This window comes from Amblyomma mixtum, chromosome 4, assembly GCF_055824585.1.
Source record: "Amblyomma mixtum isolate Tamu chromosome 4, ASM5582458v1, whole genome shotgun sequence".
In the NCBI taxonomy this organism is placed as follows: Eukaryota; Metazoa; Arthropoda; class Arachnida; order Ixodida; family Ixodidae; genus Amblyomma; species Amblyomma mixtum.
Genome location: NC_143015.1, coordinates 115,900,063 through 115,918,081, shown reverse-complemented (window position 1 = coordinate 115,918,081; position 18,019 = coordinate 115,900,063). Strand labels below are relative to the sequence as shown.

Here is an 18,019-nt window from a genome sequence, read left to right as displayed (position 1 = left end):
CCGTGCGGCTCTCCAATTAGCCCTGTCCTTTGCCAGCTGCGGCCACCGTGTCCCCGCAAACTTCTTAATCTCATCCACCCAACTAACTTTCTCAGCAAGGCGGAAATTTGGGCGAGTTGGTAAGTATTCATGATTTTGTTCACAGCGCAACAAGAACAGGACACGAGACGAAAGACGAAAGAGTGACACTCTTGTCACTTGTTTGCGTCACTCTTTCGTTTTTCGTCTTTCCCGTTCTTGTTGCGCTGTGAACAAAATCAACTAACTTTCTGCCGCCCCCTACTACGTTTGCTTTCTCTTGGAATCCACTCGGTTACCCTTAAAGGGGCCCAGAAACACAATCTTAGTTGACTGTTTCGCCTGTTGATCGCATACAGTGAGTTACAGTGGTGCTATTAGCGTCGGTAATACCGCGTATATTCCGTTTTTTAATATTTTAATGTCCTCCCAAAAACAAATTCGTGGCTCTGATGGTGTCCCCACACAGTGGCGGGTTCTAGCAGCGGATGTGACGTCACCTGGCGCGAGCTTGACTATTGAAAAAACAGTAAATATACTGCAAATTGTGTGAATAAATAGAGAAACATTTTGTCACCTGTCGGTGTTTTATATTAGATCAACAAAGACAACTTGTTCGTCTTAGATAAAAGCCCTGCAAAGCAAGTAAAATAAAAATACACCACCAGGGACTCTGGCATGGAAACGACGCTGCCTTTCTCAGCAAGAACGAGTTACGCAGAGCAGGCAACCATGGAGTGCAAACTTCCGCGACGTGCTCTGGCAGGCTGTTTTGATTGGTTGCGCCAGGTGCCGTCATTGGGAGAGTGAAATAGGAGTGGGAAGCCCCGCCAAAATCGAGTTGAAGGCAGCGTTTTGTTTGCTTGTATTTTGAAATTTCTTCGTTGAATAACTCCCGTTCCTGTGCATCGATTCCTGTAATTCGTTTTGAGTCAGCATCTGTGCGACATAAAGGATCCACCTGAAGTATAGCCGGTATCCCCCCAAGCAGTGTTTCGCAGCCCCTTTAAGGACCAGCGGTTATCTTGCCTCCGCATTACGCGCCCTGCTCAAACCCATTTCTTCTTCTTGATCTCAACTAGGATATCATTAACGCGTGTTTGTTCTCTCACCCACTCCGCCAGTTTGCGATCTCTTAACGTTACACCTATATTTTTTCTTTCCATAGCTCACTGCGTTGTCCTTAACTTAAGCCGTACCCCTTCCTTAGCCTCCACGTTTCTGCCCCATAGGTGAGTACCGGTAGATACAGCTTTTGAATACTTTTCTCTTGAGGGATATGGGTAAACTATACCGTTCATAATCTGAGAGAACCTGCCATAGGCGCTCCACGCCATTCCTATTCTTCTAGTTATTTCCCCCTGATGATCCGCATCAGCGGCGATTCATGGTCCATTATTGTGATATGCAGCAATTTTTTTCTTTAAAATGTCTCCATCGATTGCATCGAACGATTAAGACTGCATGCCCTAGAAAATTAATAGGGAACGTTCTGAATGATGGCAAAAACGTTAATCGAAAAAAATAAAAGACTGCCGTTCGGTGATCTGCTAATATATTGATTGTTACAGTGAAATCTTACATTATATGAAAAAAATGCATTCATAGACGCTTTTGCGCTCAAAAATGATTTCTCCACAATTGTTGGATACGACAGAACTGATCGACTCAAACTCCACCAAAATTCTGAGCAAGGAGCCATGATTGCAGTGATACAGGGCGACAAAATTTCAAAGTGCGCAAGATGATCTTTATTTTGATTTCCATGAACAGGCGAAAAAAATTGGCGGGTGCTTAGCTTTGGTTCAGCCTGGTAGGTTGCGAAAGCAGGTGTTTTATACTGCATATGCAGCGCCTCTAGCGGGAAGAGCGCGGCGCGCCGTGCCAGGCGGCCGCCGTTACCCGACGAGCCGTGTTGGTAGCCCGTCTCTCGCTCCTGGTATGACGTCACGCTGTGACGTCACTAGGCATGGTAAGACGTCAGGGGTCATTCTAAAGGTCAAACGTGGCAAGTGGCCACCGCTACGCGAAAGGCCGTTCTTGGGAGTAGTATTGCTTTCGCAATAAAATTTAGAGTCGCATTGCTGCTAAATGATTCCAAAACTGCTGCATTTTATGTTCGTTCTTGAGGGGGAGAAATCTATCACAGTAGTGTGAGGTGCCTTTTTTCTATGAACCGAGGAGATCACAGGGCATGAATATATTCAGTCTTGAATATTAATTCAAGCTGTCTGTCTGTCTGTCTGTCTGTCTGTCTGTCTGTCTGTCTGTCTGTCTGTCTGTCTGTCTGTCTGTCTGTCTGTCTGTCTGTCTGTCTGTCTGTCTGTCTGTCTGTCTGTCTGTCTGTCTGTCTGTCTGTCTGTCTGTCCGTCCGTCCGTCCGTCCGTCCGTCCGTCCGTCCGTCCGTCCGTCCGTCCGTCCGTCCGTCCGTCCGTCCGTCCGTCCGTCCGTCCGTCCGTCCGTCCGTCCGTCCGTCCGTCCGTCCGTCCGTCCGTCCGTCCGTCCGTCCGTCCGTCCGTCCGTCCGTCCGTCCGTCCGTCTGTCAGTCTGTCCGTCTGTCCGTCTGTCCGTCTGTCTGTCTGTCCGTCTGTCTGTCGCAGGCTGCTGACCTGTCCACCGTGTCAGGTGGCAGCTCAACTAATCGCGAAAGGCTGCCCGGGAAGAGCAACTTAGGTCGCAACCCAACCGAAGCAACCCAAGTCCCACCAATGTCAGCACCTGCCATAGAAGAGCAGTGGCGCATCTTAACTTGACCGCTGCACCACTTCACCAGGAATGGTAGGAAGACTCTCGGAGATATACGAATGTAGAGAATGATCAATACCGCATATATGGATATTAACCCATCATCGCTATCCGAACAACTGCCATCCGTGAACACTGGACATGAACAACGGAACCGAAGTGAAAACCGAACTGCTAGCGTACCTAATTCGCATTTGACCTAAGTACGCAAATCGACCATCATTTTTTCATCAATTATTATTAAGGAGTCTTCCTACACCTATAGCTGCTGAAACTTTTACCTTCATTTGATAAATGATCTCGAGAAGACCATTCCCAATCCATGCATTTTTACGAGCAGAAATAAAAATTAGTTACATTTTTGCACACAGTACCACAAGTCATACTCCATCCGCAACCAGGTTGAAGTGTTTGGTGCTTACCTCCCCTGAGCACGAAAAGTGTGATGGCTACAGACGTGATTACCAATAAAAGTGCGAACACCATCGCCCCGAGAGGCTTTGCGCTGCTGTCCCTGCAAAAATGGTATGAAAGCTGATGAGAGAAATGCAGTTACCACCCACTTCATCTAGGACATTGTTTTGAACGTTTGCGTGTACGTCTACACTAAACCACGTAATCTGTTTCAATGTATTCGTAAAGTTTTGTAGTAAAAGATGAAAATTATCTGAAAATGTTCAATTCGCTTGTAATCGTATGGGCCCGAAAAGACCGAAAAATTCTCAGTTCGTAATAGCGTGACTTCAAACGGAACACCTGTTCATCATGCAGTGACAGGTTTTCATTTGATTTCACACACCCAATATTCCTGTGCCGTTATGCGATCGCTTATAACCTGTATAGTTCAAGCTTTTTGGGAGAATTCAGCAGACCGGCAGTATGAAGTGAGTTGGAAGTGCCTTTGAGTAATGGAAAACATCTTGTGTATGTGAATCGCACGAAAGGCGTTAGAATTAAAGTCCAGCGCCTAAAACATTTCTGCAGTAACTGTTGCGAAGATACCGAATGGGCATCGAAGCTCCCTTGGATGTCCTGGGGACGTGTGGGACGTCCTGCGGACGTCCAGTGAACATCCTGTGGGGTTTCAATGTCCGTTGGGTATGGGTCTCAGTATTACAGCTGAGCGAACGGAAAAAAGACAAAACGGCATATTACATTGATGCTCTCAAAAGAAATGCAATGCTCCCGAAGTTGTCGATGAAAGTATTATTTAAAGTAGAAAAGTCTGCAACTGCCATGCTTCATTTTCCTTACCCTTTGCTCGTAGGTACTGCAAGCAGAATAGGAACAATGCATCCCTCAGGCATCCGAACATTATTACAAATAAGTATTTGAAACTTGTGAAACCAAAACGGAATTGTTGTAACGAGCAGGTTGCCTTAAGTCTGCTTTGTAAGCAAACTTATAACAATGTGGAAGCACTTTGGCCAATTGTGATTTTGTGTTGTCCAGATAGAGATGCAATGAAAGCGGTTGTTATATAGGTTTGGTTTGGTTTATGGGGTTTAACGTCCCAAAGCGACTAAGGCTATGAGAGACGCCATAGTGGAGGGCTCCGGAAATTTCGACCACCTGGGGTTCTTTAACGTGCACTGACATCGCACAGTACACGGGCCTCTAGAATTTCTCCTCCAAAGAAATTCAACCGCCGCGGCCGGGATCGAACCCGCGTTTTTCGGGTCAGCAGCCGAGCACCATAACCACTGAGCCACCCCGGCGGCTCTTATATAGTTGATATGACCCTCAAATGGAGTAGCCAAAAAATATATATTTCTTGATGCAACATAGACAATGCACTCTTCTTCTATGGTGCTGCTTATGCAAGCTTATATCACTATTTATTAGTCCTGATGTATAGATTAGCAATTCCCAATGCAGGGCAATCCACCGCCGCAATAGGGCCAGAAAGCATCAGCGAAAATACCAACGCAATTACGAGCACTTCAGTTCTGACTTCGGTTCCGGTGTTCAGATTAGTGCACTGCACGGGCTCGGGCCGGCCCGAAAGCCCGGGCCCGGCCCGGCCCGCGGGCCGGGCCGGGCCGGGACATGATCTGTTTTGCCGGGCCTGGGCCGGGCCCGGGCCTGAAGTTGCGGGCCCGGGCCGGGCTCGGGCTTAAAGCTGCGGACCCGAGTCGGGCTTGGGTCCGTGTAGAAAAGGCTAGTGTCCGACTATTCATTCACTATTGCAGAATGAAGTGCACAATTGCTACGCGCTGAGACAAAAACTAAGCTTTATTCATTCACTTATTTATTTCCTTATTTCCAAGGCGCGGTGGCTTAGTGGTCAAGGCGCTTGATTACTGAGCCGGTGAACCAGGCTTTGCTCCTAGCCTCGGCGGCCGCATTTCTATTTCGGCGGCAAGTATGACAGCCCCATGTACTTTGTAGTATCATTGCTCGTTGAAGAAACCCAGGTGGTCGAAATGATACGGAGCCCTCTGCTTCGGTTTCCCCTTGGGCCCCCAAAAACATAGTTTTTATTTTATAGCTGTATTTTCTCATGTGAGAAAATTCACTAACTAAAACGCGTTTGGTTTTCTTTTTGATCAGCTTAGCACAAAAGCTCGCGAGAGTTTGTAAATCTCATCTCATGACCAAATCTATCCATCCTCGCTTCTTCAGCCTGGTTGACATGACAATTAAGTGCTTTTCCCTGTAAGTTATCACGTGATTCGCGCGTTATCTTCTGCTCCACCAGCAAGAGTAAAATTTAACCGGTCCTAATTGGCCATTGATCGTTCGTCATCCCAAAACATACCTATACACTATTATAAATGCATTCTGGAAGAACATATTGCCACGCGCCTAACGCGCCGCACGGCCTCCGCGCTGAGCCGAAGACGACGACGAAGCGGCGGTGGGCTCTCGAGGCGCGCTTGTTCTGTTCGGTGTCCTGGAACCTGGCGCTGTAATTAAAAGAAGGCTCCCAGTATTGGGTTCTTCCCGACGCCTACCTTCACGGCTCCTCTGGTCGTGACAATATTCGATTAGGACGCTTATAGTCTTCAAAACACACACCGTGAAATACCCAAGCCTTTTAGCTTTTCGTTTCTGCTGAAAGGTGACCAGTTAGGCTATGAGTTCAACCTGTGAGATCGCGTTCACTAAAAAAATGTCATCCTACGGCTTGCTAGGCAGCTTTAATGTTTATAATTCGCGGACGGCAAAATATAACTGATTAAAATCATGGGGGAATGCAAAGTAGTCTATTAAGCGCGTATGCAGCCCTTTTTATTTGGCTCTCGGAACTTCGGAGTGTATCTTCGCGCACCTATAGTACACGAGATCACTGTCTAAAAGAGGGCCTGGCGAGCACTACTCTTCATCACCTCTTCTGGGTTAAAAAGTACCAACTTTCTGCAACCCAAACGGTGGTTTCAGAACCTTTGTCGGCCAGTTTCTTATCGGCCTATATTACTAGCAGACTACTTGCTCAGTGTGAGCTGTATACCTCACACGTTACTGTGAAACGGGCCGGGCCGGACCCGGGCTGGGCTTCACTTCGGGATTCACGGGCCGGGCCGGGCTCGCTAGAGCGATAATTTAGCGGGCCTGGGCCGGGCCCGGGCTTGAAGCCGCGGGCCTGGGCCGGGCTCGGGCTTTAAGTCTCGGGCCCGGGCCGGGCTTGGGCCTCAGATTGAGGCCCGTGCAGTGCTCTAGTTCAGATCCAGTGTTCACGGTAGGCCGTTCTTCGGATAGCGATAATGCGTCCATATATAAGGAATCGGTCGTTCTCTACTTTACATTCGTAGATCCCTGGGAGTCCTCATACCACTCCTGGTGCAGCGGTTAAGCGACGCGCCACTGTCCTTCTATGGCAGGTGTTCCCATCGATGGGACTGACTTGGGTTGCTTGGGTTGCGACCCAGATTGATCTTCATCTCGTGATCGCTTGACTACTTCTCGCGATAACATGAACTGCCACCTGCCCCAGTGGACAGGCTACTGTGTGTGTGTTTCCCCTAAGACTACAAAATTTTTCACCTAAGACTACCTAAGACTACAAAATTAAGGAGCCTAACGGTAATAGGTATAAAGTTAACTATCCAGTATTAGTTAATCAGCCTGCTAGCTAGCACGTCTTAGCTGTACTCTGACGTAGTACATCGCTGATAATTTTATTCCTAATAAAAGCGCTCTTCTAACGAAAAAAAAAAGCCTATTTTTTAAAATTATGTACAGTCTGAGTTGAAGTACACTGTACATATACCTATATATGCACACGCACACACCTCTCCAGGTTCCGCTAAATGCGGGGAATACCCACTACAGATGTCAACGAGCTAAAAATGTTGGCAACAAAGCAGCCCTCTCTACCACCGTTGACCAAGCGATACACTTTCCCCTCGGGAGAAGATGTGGCCTTCCGCCATGCCTAATGCAATTGGTAGAGCAGGATGGTAGACCTATATGTGCAATTCTACTCCCGTAGAAACTTACTAACGGGGACAAAAGTTTGCAGGACGCGAGTTCATTTTATTATAGCTGCTATATTGCTACTAAAGGAAGGAAGCAAACAAGGGAAGGAGAATGAGGGGCTCGTTATAAATATGACAGAAGCCAACAGCCACAGAAACCAAAAGCACAAGGGATTTTTTTTTAAATAATTTCTTTTATTTTTTGTGCTGTTGATCAATTTTAGAATATTACGGAATATACTATCGCTTAAAGCTAATTGATTAGAAAAGCAGAAGAAAAAACAACCACATGCCGCCGGTGGGATCCGAACCCACGACCTCCGAATTACGCGTCCGGTGCTCTACCTCTGATCTACGGCGACGGCTGTCAAACCTTCTGCTTTCGGGGGTATTTATGTTTACAAGTAACCTAACCTTGAGAGTGTTCATCAGCGCCACCCACGTTCATAAGCGGCGCCATAGCAAGCATAAGAGGGTTCTCACGCAGCTTCCACCCTCTTCGTTCAATGACGTTCTACGTCACACCTGCGGTAACTCAGGACGTTCTACGTCCGCCGCTTATGAACGTGGGTGGCGCTGATGAACACTCTCAAGGTTAGGTTACTTGTAAACATAAATACCCCCGAAAGCAGAAGGTTTGACAGCCGTCGCCGTAGCTCAGAGGTAGAGCACCGGACGCGTAATTCGGAGGTCGTGGGTTCGGATCCCACCGGTGGCATGTGGTTGTTTTTTCTTCTGCTTTTCTAATCAATTAGCTTTAAGCGATAGTATATTCCGTAATATTCTAAAATTGATCAACAGCACAAAAAATAAAAGCAATTATTTTAAAAATAATCCCTTGTGCCCTTTGGTTTCTGTGGCTGTTGGCTTCTGTCATACTAAAGGAAGGAGCATTTAGGCCTTTTATAACTTCATACAATATCAGGCGACTGGGTAGCGAGGTGGAGCTACAATAAACGTTTTTTCCAAGAAATCGCGTCCCGCAAACTTTTGACCATGATAGTACAAGAACTATGTCATCGTCAGTAAATGGAGCCACATCTAACCCACTCGAGAAATCAAAGTGAAGAACCGGGAATTTACGTTTTCAACGCACGAAAGTCGGCACTAGTAAGTGCAAGACAGTGCCTCAGTCACTGCAGTTTCTCACCTGCCGAAGTGGCCGACAGGAAGGTCGGACTGGCCTGTTGGGAAGGCGACTGTCTCGACGGGCCGTACGGGCCGTACGCCTGAGCGTACACAGCAGGATCGTAGCCGTACTGGGCGTACGGCTGCGCATACGCGGCTGGGTCGTAGTGGGCGGCGCTGTACATAGCAGCGGCCAGGATGATGACCTGCAACAAAACCAAAATAGTTTGGTTTATTGGGGTTTCACGTCCCAAAGCGACTCAGGCTATGAGGGATGCCGTAGTGAAGGGCTCCGGAAATTTCGACCACCTGGGGTTCTTCAACGTGCACTGACATCGCACAGTACACGCGCCTCTAGAATTTCGCCTCCATCGAAATTCAGCCGCCGCGGCCGGGATCGAACCCGCGTCTTTCGGGTCAGCAGCCGAGTGCCGTCACCACTGAGCCACCGCGGCGGGGCAAAACGAAAATAGCAGACGATTTAGCACTGTTTAGCGCGGAATATCGTGCAGTAGTACAAGTTCCGGCGGGCATTTAAGATCGTTACGTGCTAAATGTATTTGACCTAAATGCCTTTACCATAGAGACCTTAAACCGGAAGGTATTTACCATGAAGGCCTTTACCGTAAGGGATTTGGTACCTAAAGGCCTTCGGGTAAAAATCTGGGTAAAGGCCTGCCTTGTGTGCACACCTGGCAGCTTCCGGAGGACATTTACGACGAAGGCCTTCATCCTAAAGGCCTTTAGGTAAATACAAGGGTAAAGGCTTTCACCCAGGCGAAGGCCTGCCAGGTGTTGCCCACAACCCTGTGGGCAGGTGAGCCGCTTGCCACAAAGTAGGCTTCAGGGACGTACGTACAGTGCGGTCCACTGTTAAAGGGAACATGTGGTCGCGTGCCCTCCGCGCTTCGCGAACCGCTGCCGCCCAGAACTTGTGGGAATTGTCGGCGCAAGACGCATGCACAGTAAGCATGATGGCTGGTCATTCCGCGCGTGCGCCTGATGCCGCCTACTCTCGCCGCATCTAGGCGGCAGGGCTTCGTGAAGCGATTAAAACAAACGATTAAAAATTTGCACACCTATTTAAATATATTTCTGCTTGTTCCATATGAAACCTTGAACAAAACAACTGGATAGTATACATTTTATTTAAAAAATAAAACAATTTTTTTACTTTAGTAAAGGGTCATTTCAAAAATAACTATTTGTTCTAGAGCGACGAAAGTTCTCTCACATCTTCTTTGCAACACAAAATTTTGACTGAACCGAAAGAGATAAATTTGCTATTTGCATTCCTGAAGTACATTTTTTTTTATGTTTGACATTCTAGCTAGGGGGCTTTTGGATGGAGAAAGTAGTAAATAAAAAAGTTTTCAAGTTATGTTTTTGGTTCAGACTCTGCGATGATCACTCAGGAACTATTGATTGAAGTTTCAAATCAAAGAAAATCAAGAAGAAAATCAAAGCAGAGAAAATGTTCCTAATACAAGTTTGGTTTGGTTTATGGGGTTTAACGTCCCAAAGCGACTGAGGCTATGAGAGACGCCGTAGTGAAGGGCTCCGGAAATTTCGACCACCTGGGGTTCTTTAACGTGCACTGACATCGCACAGTACACGGGCCTCTAGAATTTCTCCTCCAAAGAAATTCCAGCCGCCGCGGCCGGGATCGAACCCGCGTCTTTCGGGTCAGCAGCCGAGCACCATAACCGCTGGGCCACCGCGGCGGCTCCCTAATACAAGTGAAAACAGCTTTTCCAGAAATTTTGTTTTTAAAATTTAACTGCTCGACCATCCGTCTAATATGCACCTGGGGCGTAGTCTGGAGGATCATCTGCATCAGATTCCTTTCTGAAACCTTTACTGGCACTTAGCTTAGCCTTCCGTCGTTGTTTGCTCTCAGCAGAGACCCGAAACTCAGCCTTGACTATTCGACCATTGTCCATCCGATTGAGGGATACTTCGAAAAAATACTCCCGGTTCGATACCTAGGGCCTCAAGAACTTGCTTCTTTGCTTTATTAAGGCGGAAGCCTTTAATGTCTCATCGTTGTAAGCAGCAGTTGTCGACAGAAATTGTCACGCTTTTCAGTTGGTGGAAACGGTCGTGACGTCACAGTGCGCGAATTTCAAACGGGGCCAATTGTACTTTGGCTAGTAACCATGCAACAACCACTTGACGGGATCGTATAGTGATGCTCCAATTAAGTGGGACTGAGCTTAGTTAATTGCTGAATTACCCAATTAGCCTAATTAGATTTACTAGTCAGGCCATATAAATAAATAAAAACGATTAAGAAATTGGTCGAGCTCAGGAATCGAACCCTGGTCTTCGGCGTGAGAGACGAGCATGCTATCCACTCCGCCATGCCAGCTCGATGGTTTGGAATGAACAAAGGCGCGTCTAGTGAATACGGTGTCTTCACTCACTCTCATCCTCCTCCATTCCCTTCCCGCGAGGTTTAGGTGTCCACCGACAAATGGGAGACAGATACATTTCCTTTCCTCAAAAACCAATTTACTGACGAGCGAGGCGTAGAACCGAATGGGCGATGGCGTTCTATGGACTCCTTGGCAGCGTTGCAAGACGCTGCCACTTCCTCCCTTCCTCTACGGTGCGGTTCAGGTGTCCACCCAGATGACAGAGGATTACTGCGCCATTTCCTTTCCTCAAAAAGCGTTGCGTTCAAAGGGCAAGGCATCGCGCTGAACGGGTGGTGTTCCGTGGACTCCCTGGCAGCGCTACAACGCGCTGTTGCGTTCCACTCCTAAAGGCGAAGCTTAAGCGTAATTAATTAGCAGTTAATTAGTATTCAGGCATTAATCAGTAATTAACCATTAATTGGTGATTTGTCATCACTTAGTAATTAGTAGTCAATTATATGTAACGCCACCGGTGCCACAGAAACAGCGAAGGTGGTGCGGAAAACGCTTCCGCCTCTACCCACTTTAGACAGTCAAAGTGCCCCCTGAATTTTTTGCTATCATTGTAGATGCTAACTGCGTCATGGATGGATGGATGGATGGATGGATGGATGGATGGATGGATGGATGGATGGATGGATGGATGGATGGATGGATGGATGGATGGATGGATGGATGGATGGATGGATGGATGGATGGATGGATGGATGGATGGATGGATGGATGGATGGATGGATGGATGGATGGATGGATGGATGGATGGATGGATGGATGGATGGATGGATGGATGGTTGGATGGATGGATGGATGGATGGATGGATGGATGGATGGATGGATGGATGGACGGATGGATGGATGGACGGACGGACGGACGGACGGACGGACGGACGGACGGACGGACGGACGGACGGACGGACGGACGGATGGATGGATGGACGGACGGATGGATGGATGGACGGATGTACGGATGGACGGAGGGACGGACGGACGGACGGACGGACGGACGGACGGACGGACGGATAGGAGCGCCCCCTTTGAAACGGGGTGGTGGCAATTGCCACCATGCTCAGCTTTTCTTTTTTTATTTTTTTTTTGTTTACTGTGTTGGCAATTCTCATTAAGAATCGCCATCATCTTTACCTACGGTTTCCTACAATTCTAACCTTATGCCACATCTCTGTTTTTCAGCCACCAATCCTCCAATCGCTTTTTGCTAACTTCCACTGCAGATTTATTTACATGACCATTGTTATCTTTAAACCCTAGGGCCTCAGAAAGAGTGACTGCGCTTGCATCGACATCCGGATGGATACCATAACATTTGATTATGAGGCGTTCAATTGTTTCCACAGATCTACCACACACTGCACATGTGTCATCTTCTTCGTTAAATTTCTTTTTGTAGCTGCGCGTTCTAAGACACCCTGACCTAGCTTCAAAAAGTAGGGCACTGCCTCTTGAGCTATCATAGAAAAATTCTTTCCTGATCTGCCTTTTCCAGTATCAATATAGTTCTACACTATGTTTCTTTTCCATTGAATTAATCCAATTTTTAACTTCCGCGTTTTAACCTGTCGTTTAATGCTCTTTCTTTCCCCGTCTTCATGACCGGTATACTTACTGTCATGTGCGTACAGTGTCACTAGCGGCAAATATTTCAACTACTGAAATAAAAAAAGCTGTCTTTCATTCATTATTTCCAGGAATATGCAAACAAAAATCGTTCTTATGAGTTGTAATACTTTATTCAGAGTGAAAATTGCAATGTAAACAAACTTCTTAGAAGCCACGCCCAATTTCATGAGCGGGCGTGCACAAGCAGCGCGATTTTTGAATCGCTTAGAGAGCAGCTACTAAATTTTTTTCCAGTGACTCCAGCAACTACGAGCACGCCACTTGCTGGACATGTTCTCCATATGGGGAAGTATTTTTTGGTCCTAGTTTTGAAAAAAAGTGGTTTTGGGCACATTTCGGGTACCATCCCCTCTTAACAATGGACCGTACTGGATGTAACGTCTTTGTCAAAAGTAACCAGGCTGCACGGTTTGCTTCTAGCTTGTATAGTGGAGCCCTTGTGACTTTCCTAAAGACCAAAAGTTGTTGGAAGGTAAGAAGACCCCCCGTCCTCACCTTTAACGACCATTTCAGCTTCAGGGAAGCTGTAAGGGCTCCACTATACAAGATAGAAGCAAACCATGCAGCCTGGTTAATTTTGACAAATACTGTACGTTCGTATGCCCCGAAATCGGAAAATGCGCCTGATAGTGCTACTGCAGTAAAAAAATGCGGTCGTTTAGCAGTGCGGTAACGCGCATTTCAGCCACAGCCGGCATTAGCGCCATGGGCAAGTTTTAGTGAATGCCTTTTGATGAGAGTGTTGGAGTAGCAAGGTGCAGTTACCAGACCCAGGTTAACAAGGCATAGGCGCTGGAGTGTATGGAAGCCCGCAGTGATCGGCGCCGAGAGAGATCCGGGTGAGACGGACAGGAGGTAAGTTTGGGATAGTAGGAGATGGTCCATAAAGTAGCGGAGTTTAGTACCTCCGGGTAATGGTGTGGTCTGAGGGTGTACACAATCGCATCAAATGAAATGCGAAGAGCGGAGTGCGTGGCCAAAGGTCCAGTTTACGCCACCTGCCTGTCGTCGTCTGGGATAGGCTCGCCCAAGCGGTTTGCGATACTTTTGCTTCTTCAGGTTTGCTTCTGTAAGTTCTACAGGACTGTAGGTTATGAAAATTCATCCTACAGTATTCAAGTTTTATTACTCATCTACTGAAGTTCCAAATGAATTTTGTATGCTGTGCGCCGAGAGAAAACTTAGCCAGGAAGCATGAAACAATGTGCTTGACACACATGCTTACAGAGTAGGCAAGGATTGAATGCATAACTTTGCTCCCATTTAAACTATTTTTGAACGGGTACGTACTTTAAGCGTGGATGTCTACAGGTACGACGCTCTGCGGACACTTACGATGTTATTCGTTATGCAGGCAGATGTCATAATTTTCCATATAGACTCTCTGCATATAGTGTACCGGTGATGCTACTCAGCTAACCTGTTTCGTGCTGAGCAGCTGAACAGAAGAAACGAACGATTCACTCACTCAGCCGACGAGTCGAGGAGAAGACGTTCACGAAGCAGACGAAGCGGTTCTCGCTCGATGCAGAAGTACGGTAATGTTTCGTGAATGTCGTGAGCCTCGCTAAAGAGCAGAGTTCGGAACAGCTTGAGCTTCTTCTTCTTCTCCTCTTGAAAATGGCACATACACAAGCGGGGGGATTGGCCAAGGTACTGTGGTGAATGCTGTTGTTGTTGTTGTTGTTCACCTCATAGAATGGCGCATACCCACAGAGGTGGATCGGTCAAGAAGAGGGGTGCATAGAGAGTTTTTTAGATTTTTTTGTTGGTTTGTTTGGTTTTGTCCAGGAGGAGATTCGTGGTGCTCAGCTTCTCTTCTTCTTCGGCTAAGCGGCACCAAACTAGACTTCGGTGCGTCACGGAGTCAGGTGTTCCGAAAGCGCACTCGATAATGACAGAAATAGATATGCTTATACAGGGTGTTGCACGTAACTTGAACCAAGGAATAAAAAAAGTTGCGGTCTGGGAGCTAGGGGAAAAAAAGACGCTTTGTTTCCTGTATTGTGGCTGTCCTCAGAGTATATTTTCAATTCTGCTTAATTAGTTAATTAGCTAATATTAAATAACCAATATTTCTATTCATTGCAAAGTCACGTGCGTATCGTTAAGTTGTAGACAGAGTTAAGAAAGAACCGATCCATGTGTTTGTAGCAACGTACCAGCTACGCGGTCTTTTTTTTTACGACATTTAAGAAAAGCCCGTGAAATATGGTAAAAAAAAACACGTGGCTGCCCTCAAACGCTATCATATTGCCACGTATCTTTCTAGCGTCCGTTCGTTCGCGCAAGGCCGCAGAAAAGGTGTGTTATCATTGTTGTTCGTGACGCGAGAAGCGACCGGACTAATCTCGATTGTTCACAGCCATTAACAGCTGCATCTACTTGTTTCTAGATTACTCTAGATGATCTCGACCTGTTATCTCGAAGTTTCCTTGCCGGCTTTAAATTGAACGATGCCGCTAGCAGCGGGCATTCGTAGTTCGACGACCGACGAGCACGCTTGTTGCTGCCCGAGCTCGTCCAGAACCAGCGAAGTTTTTTTCGGCGCTGGCTTCGTGAGAAGTTTCGACAAGTGCAGGCGGGCCCCGGATCCACTGCGGCCCGGAGGTTCCGCAACCAGCCTCCCCGCCCAGGCGCCGTGCCTTTGCCGGTGCTCGGGCAAACTGTGTGAAGTTCGTGCAAGCAGCAGCCCAGCCGGCCACCCGTGACGTCATGGGAGGCCCGGGACCTGCTGCACCTCCGGTGTTCCATGCGCCGCCCCCAAAGGCGCACTGTTTCCAGTTCGTAGTTACTTCCGACGCGACGGCTGACGACATCGTCGACGGCATCGAGTCGGTTGTCGGCCCGAAAGGGCTAGAGAGCCTCCAACACCATGGAGGCATGAAGTTCTGCGTCGCCATGGCCTCGGCTGCGGCGGCAGAGAAGATGCTAGTGGAAGGCGCCTTCAACGTGAATGGCACTTCCGTCCCAGTAGCCTGCGTGGGACCCGCCGTGGTCCACGTGACGGCTTTTCGTGTGCCGCTGTTCGTGGGAGACGCGGCGCTGGCGGCAGCACTGTCCTCTTACGGAAAGGTGCTGGACATCACCCACCCCGTCCGCAAGGGCCGTCGTCACGTCGGCAACGGGACGCGCGTGGTCCGGATCGAGATGAAGCAGGCGGTGCCGAACTTCTTGACCGTCCAGGGCCACCGCGTCATGTTTGACTACCGAGGCGTCCGGAAGGTGTGTTCCCGCTGCGGGCAGGACGGCCACATCGGCGCGGCGTGTCGAACGCCGCGGTGCGCTCGCTGCGAGGTGTTCGGCCACGACACGGCAGGATGCGGAGCGGCTTGCAGGCGCTGCGGTGGAAGCCACGCCACAGCGGACTGCCTGCGGCCACGGTCGTATGCGGCGGCCGCCGCCTCGAGGAAAGCCCCGAGCAAAGACAACGTGGCCACGGAAACACGGAGCACACCAACCCTCCGGACGCCTGTTGCCGACGTGGTCCCTACGACCAGCAGCCCGAGGGAGCCCGAGCCCACCCCCGCGACGGAGGTGCCCGTGAAGGAGCAGCTCGAGGGGTCGCCTTCAAACGAGGTGGAGCCGTTCGGTGCTGTTTTCTCGGAACCCTTGCCGCCGCTATCCCGCACAGCTTCCTTCAACACCGAGAGCAGCAGCGGCGATGAGTCGAGCGTGGCGTCGGGCGACCTGGTGGACGTACCGGACAAAGTCACGCCGCTTCGCCTGACAGGCGACTTGACGTGCGGCCAGGTGTCAGGACCGACGACTCCTGGAGGTGCGGACGACGCGCGCTTCCCGTCACCAGCCAGCCACACCCTCCCATCGGCGACCCTGGCGTCGGCATCGGCTTCAGCTGCGAGCGTCGCCAAGACCACGCAGCAACCGGTGAGCGAGGCCACAAGCGCCGACGGCCCCGAAAACATGGACTTTTCCCGACCAGACTTCAAACGTGCCCACCCCCAATCATCGGAATCCGAAGGGACTGTTAACGAACGTTCTAGCAAAAAAGTGCCGCGCGCGCTAAGCGCCGTCCATGGCAGCGCTCTTTAGGTTGTATGCTATGCCGTCGGTGCTCTTGGCAGTCATGGCGGTTGTGCATCTCCTCTCCCTGAATGTTCGGGGATTTCAATCCGTAGACAGACAGAGAGAGGTGATGCACTTTGCCAGGGCTAGGGGCGTCGACATCCTGTTTTTACAGGAATGCAACTTCCGTACTTCACTTGATGTGCTGAATTTCACCACCCGGTTTTCTGTTTTTGCTTATTTTTCGTTGACTGATTTTCATATGTGCGGTGTTGGTGTCGTTTTTGTAAACCCCTGCCTGCGCGCGGGTGCTCATTGCACTTTCGGGCTGGACGGCCGCACTCTTGCGGTCGACTTCACACTAAACCAGCGGCGGGTACGTGCGTTGGTTGTATATGCGCCAGCACGGCGGACTAGTAGTTCTGATTTTTTTGTGCGCCTCGACTCATTCCTCCTTGATCCCTACCCCACTTTCATCGTCGGTGACTTCAATTGTGTACTTAACATCGACCGTGACGTCCGCGGACAGGGTCACGGTCGCCGTTATTGCGGTGCCCCCGCGCTCCGCGATCTCGTGACTCAGTTCCGCTTGTCTGACGCGTGGGTGCAGCTTCACGGGGATGCCTTTGGAGCGACGTTTGAGAGAGCACAGTCAGCGAGTCGGATAGACAAATTCTATTTTCCACCAGAGCTCGCTTCGTTTGTCGTTAGCTGCGAAGTTCTCGCGTTCCCTGCAGGCACGCCGGTGATTTCCGATCACCACCCCTTGTCAGTCAGGCTCGACTTTGGTGAGGACACCCCACGTACTGTTACGTGGCGCATGGACACGAGCCTACTGGCGGACCCGGAAAGCGTGGCGTCGCTGCGTACGGCGTTGGCAGCATCGTGCAAGAGCTTCGTTGCGACTGATTCATGGGACACACTCAAGGCTCGTTGGCAGGCAACTCTGGTGGCGGCCGGTCAAGACCGCAGACGGCGGGTAACTCATGCACTGAATGACACCCTCAAGCGCATCCGTATAGTGCAAAGGGGAGCACCCTTAACCTTTGCCATGAGCGATTACCTGAGTCTACTTAAAGCACGTTACCACGTGTTGCTCTGCCAGTCATCACGGGCAGCTAGTCGTGCACACCAGCTCGGGCGGCCGATATCAGACCCGGCTGTGCTACGACACGTACGCGCAGGCACGGCAGAGGAATTCGCTGCCGCTACTGTGCCTTTCGTGACACTCCCAGACGGCACCCAAAGCAAAACCACGGCCGATATCTGCACGATCTTCGCAAGCCACTTTTCAACCTGTTCTCTACGGACAGTTGGCTACATCTTCAGGATGGCTATGACGGGCTTCTACAAAGTTTTTTTGGAAACTTGCCACGAGTAGCTGAAGAGTTGCATGAAAACCTTTGCGCACCAGCCACAAGCCAAGAGCTACACGCCATCCTGCAGAGTATGAATGCAGCCTCTGCCCCCGGTCCAGACGGCATTCCAACAAGTTTTTATTCAAACTTTTTTTACGAGATCCAAGGAGCGCTCCTGAAGATGGTCAACGGCTTCCTCGCGGATGGGTTACGTCCAAACTCTTTCCGCGAATGTCGCATCATACTCATTCCGAAAGCGGGCGGTGAC

The 18,019-nt window shown here is 49.3% G+C and overlaps 1 protein-coding gene across 4 annotated transcripts in view; it reads right to left on the bottom strand.

The window, feature by feature from the left end:
* The window catches only part of LOC149348004 (uncharacterized), a 51,434-nt gene that overhangs the window by 26,538 nt on the left and 6,877 nt on the right, over positions 1–18,019 (bottom strand). For all 4 annotated transcript variants that reach the window (XM_089587842.1, XM_089587845.1, XM_089587844.1 and 1 more), the window contains exon 2: positions 8,335–8,518. In XM_089587842.1, coding sequence (XP_089443968.1) covers positions 8,335–8,518 — 184 coding nt within the window. The remainder of the gene's footprint in view (positions 1–8,334; positions 8,519–18,019) is intronic.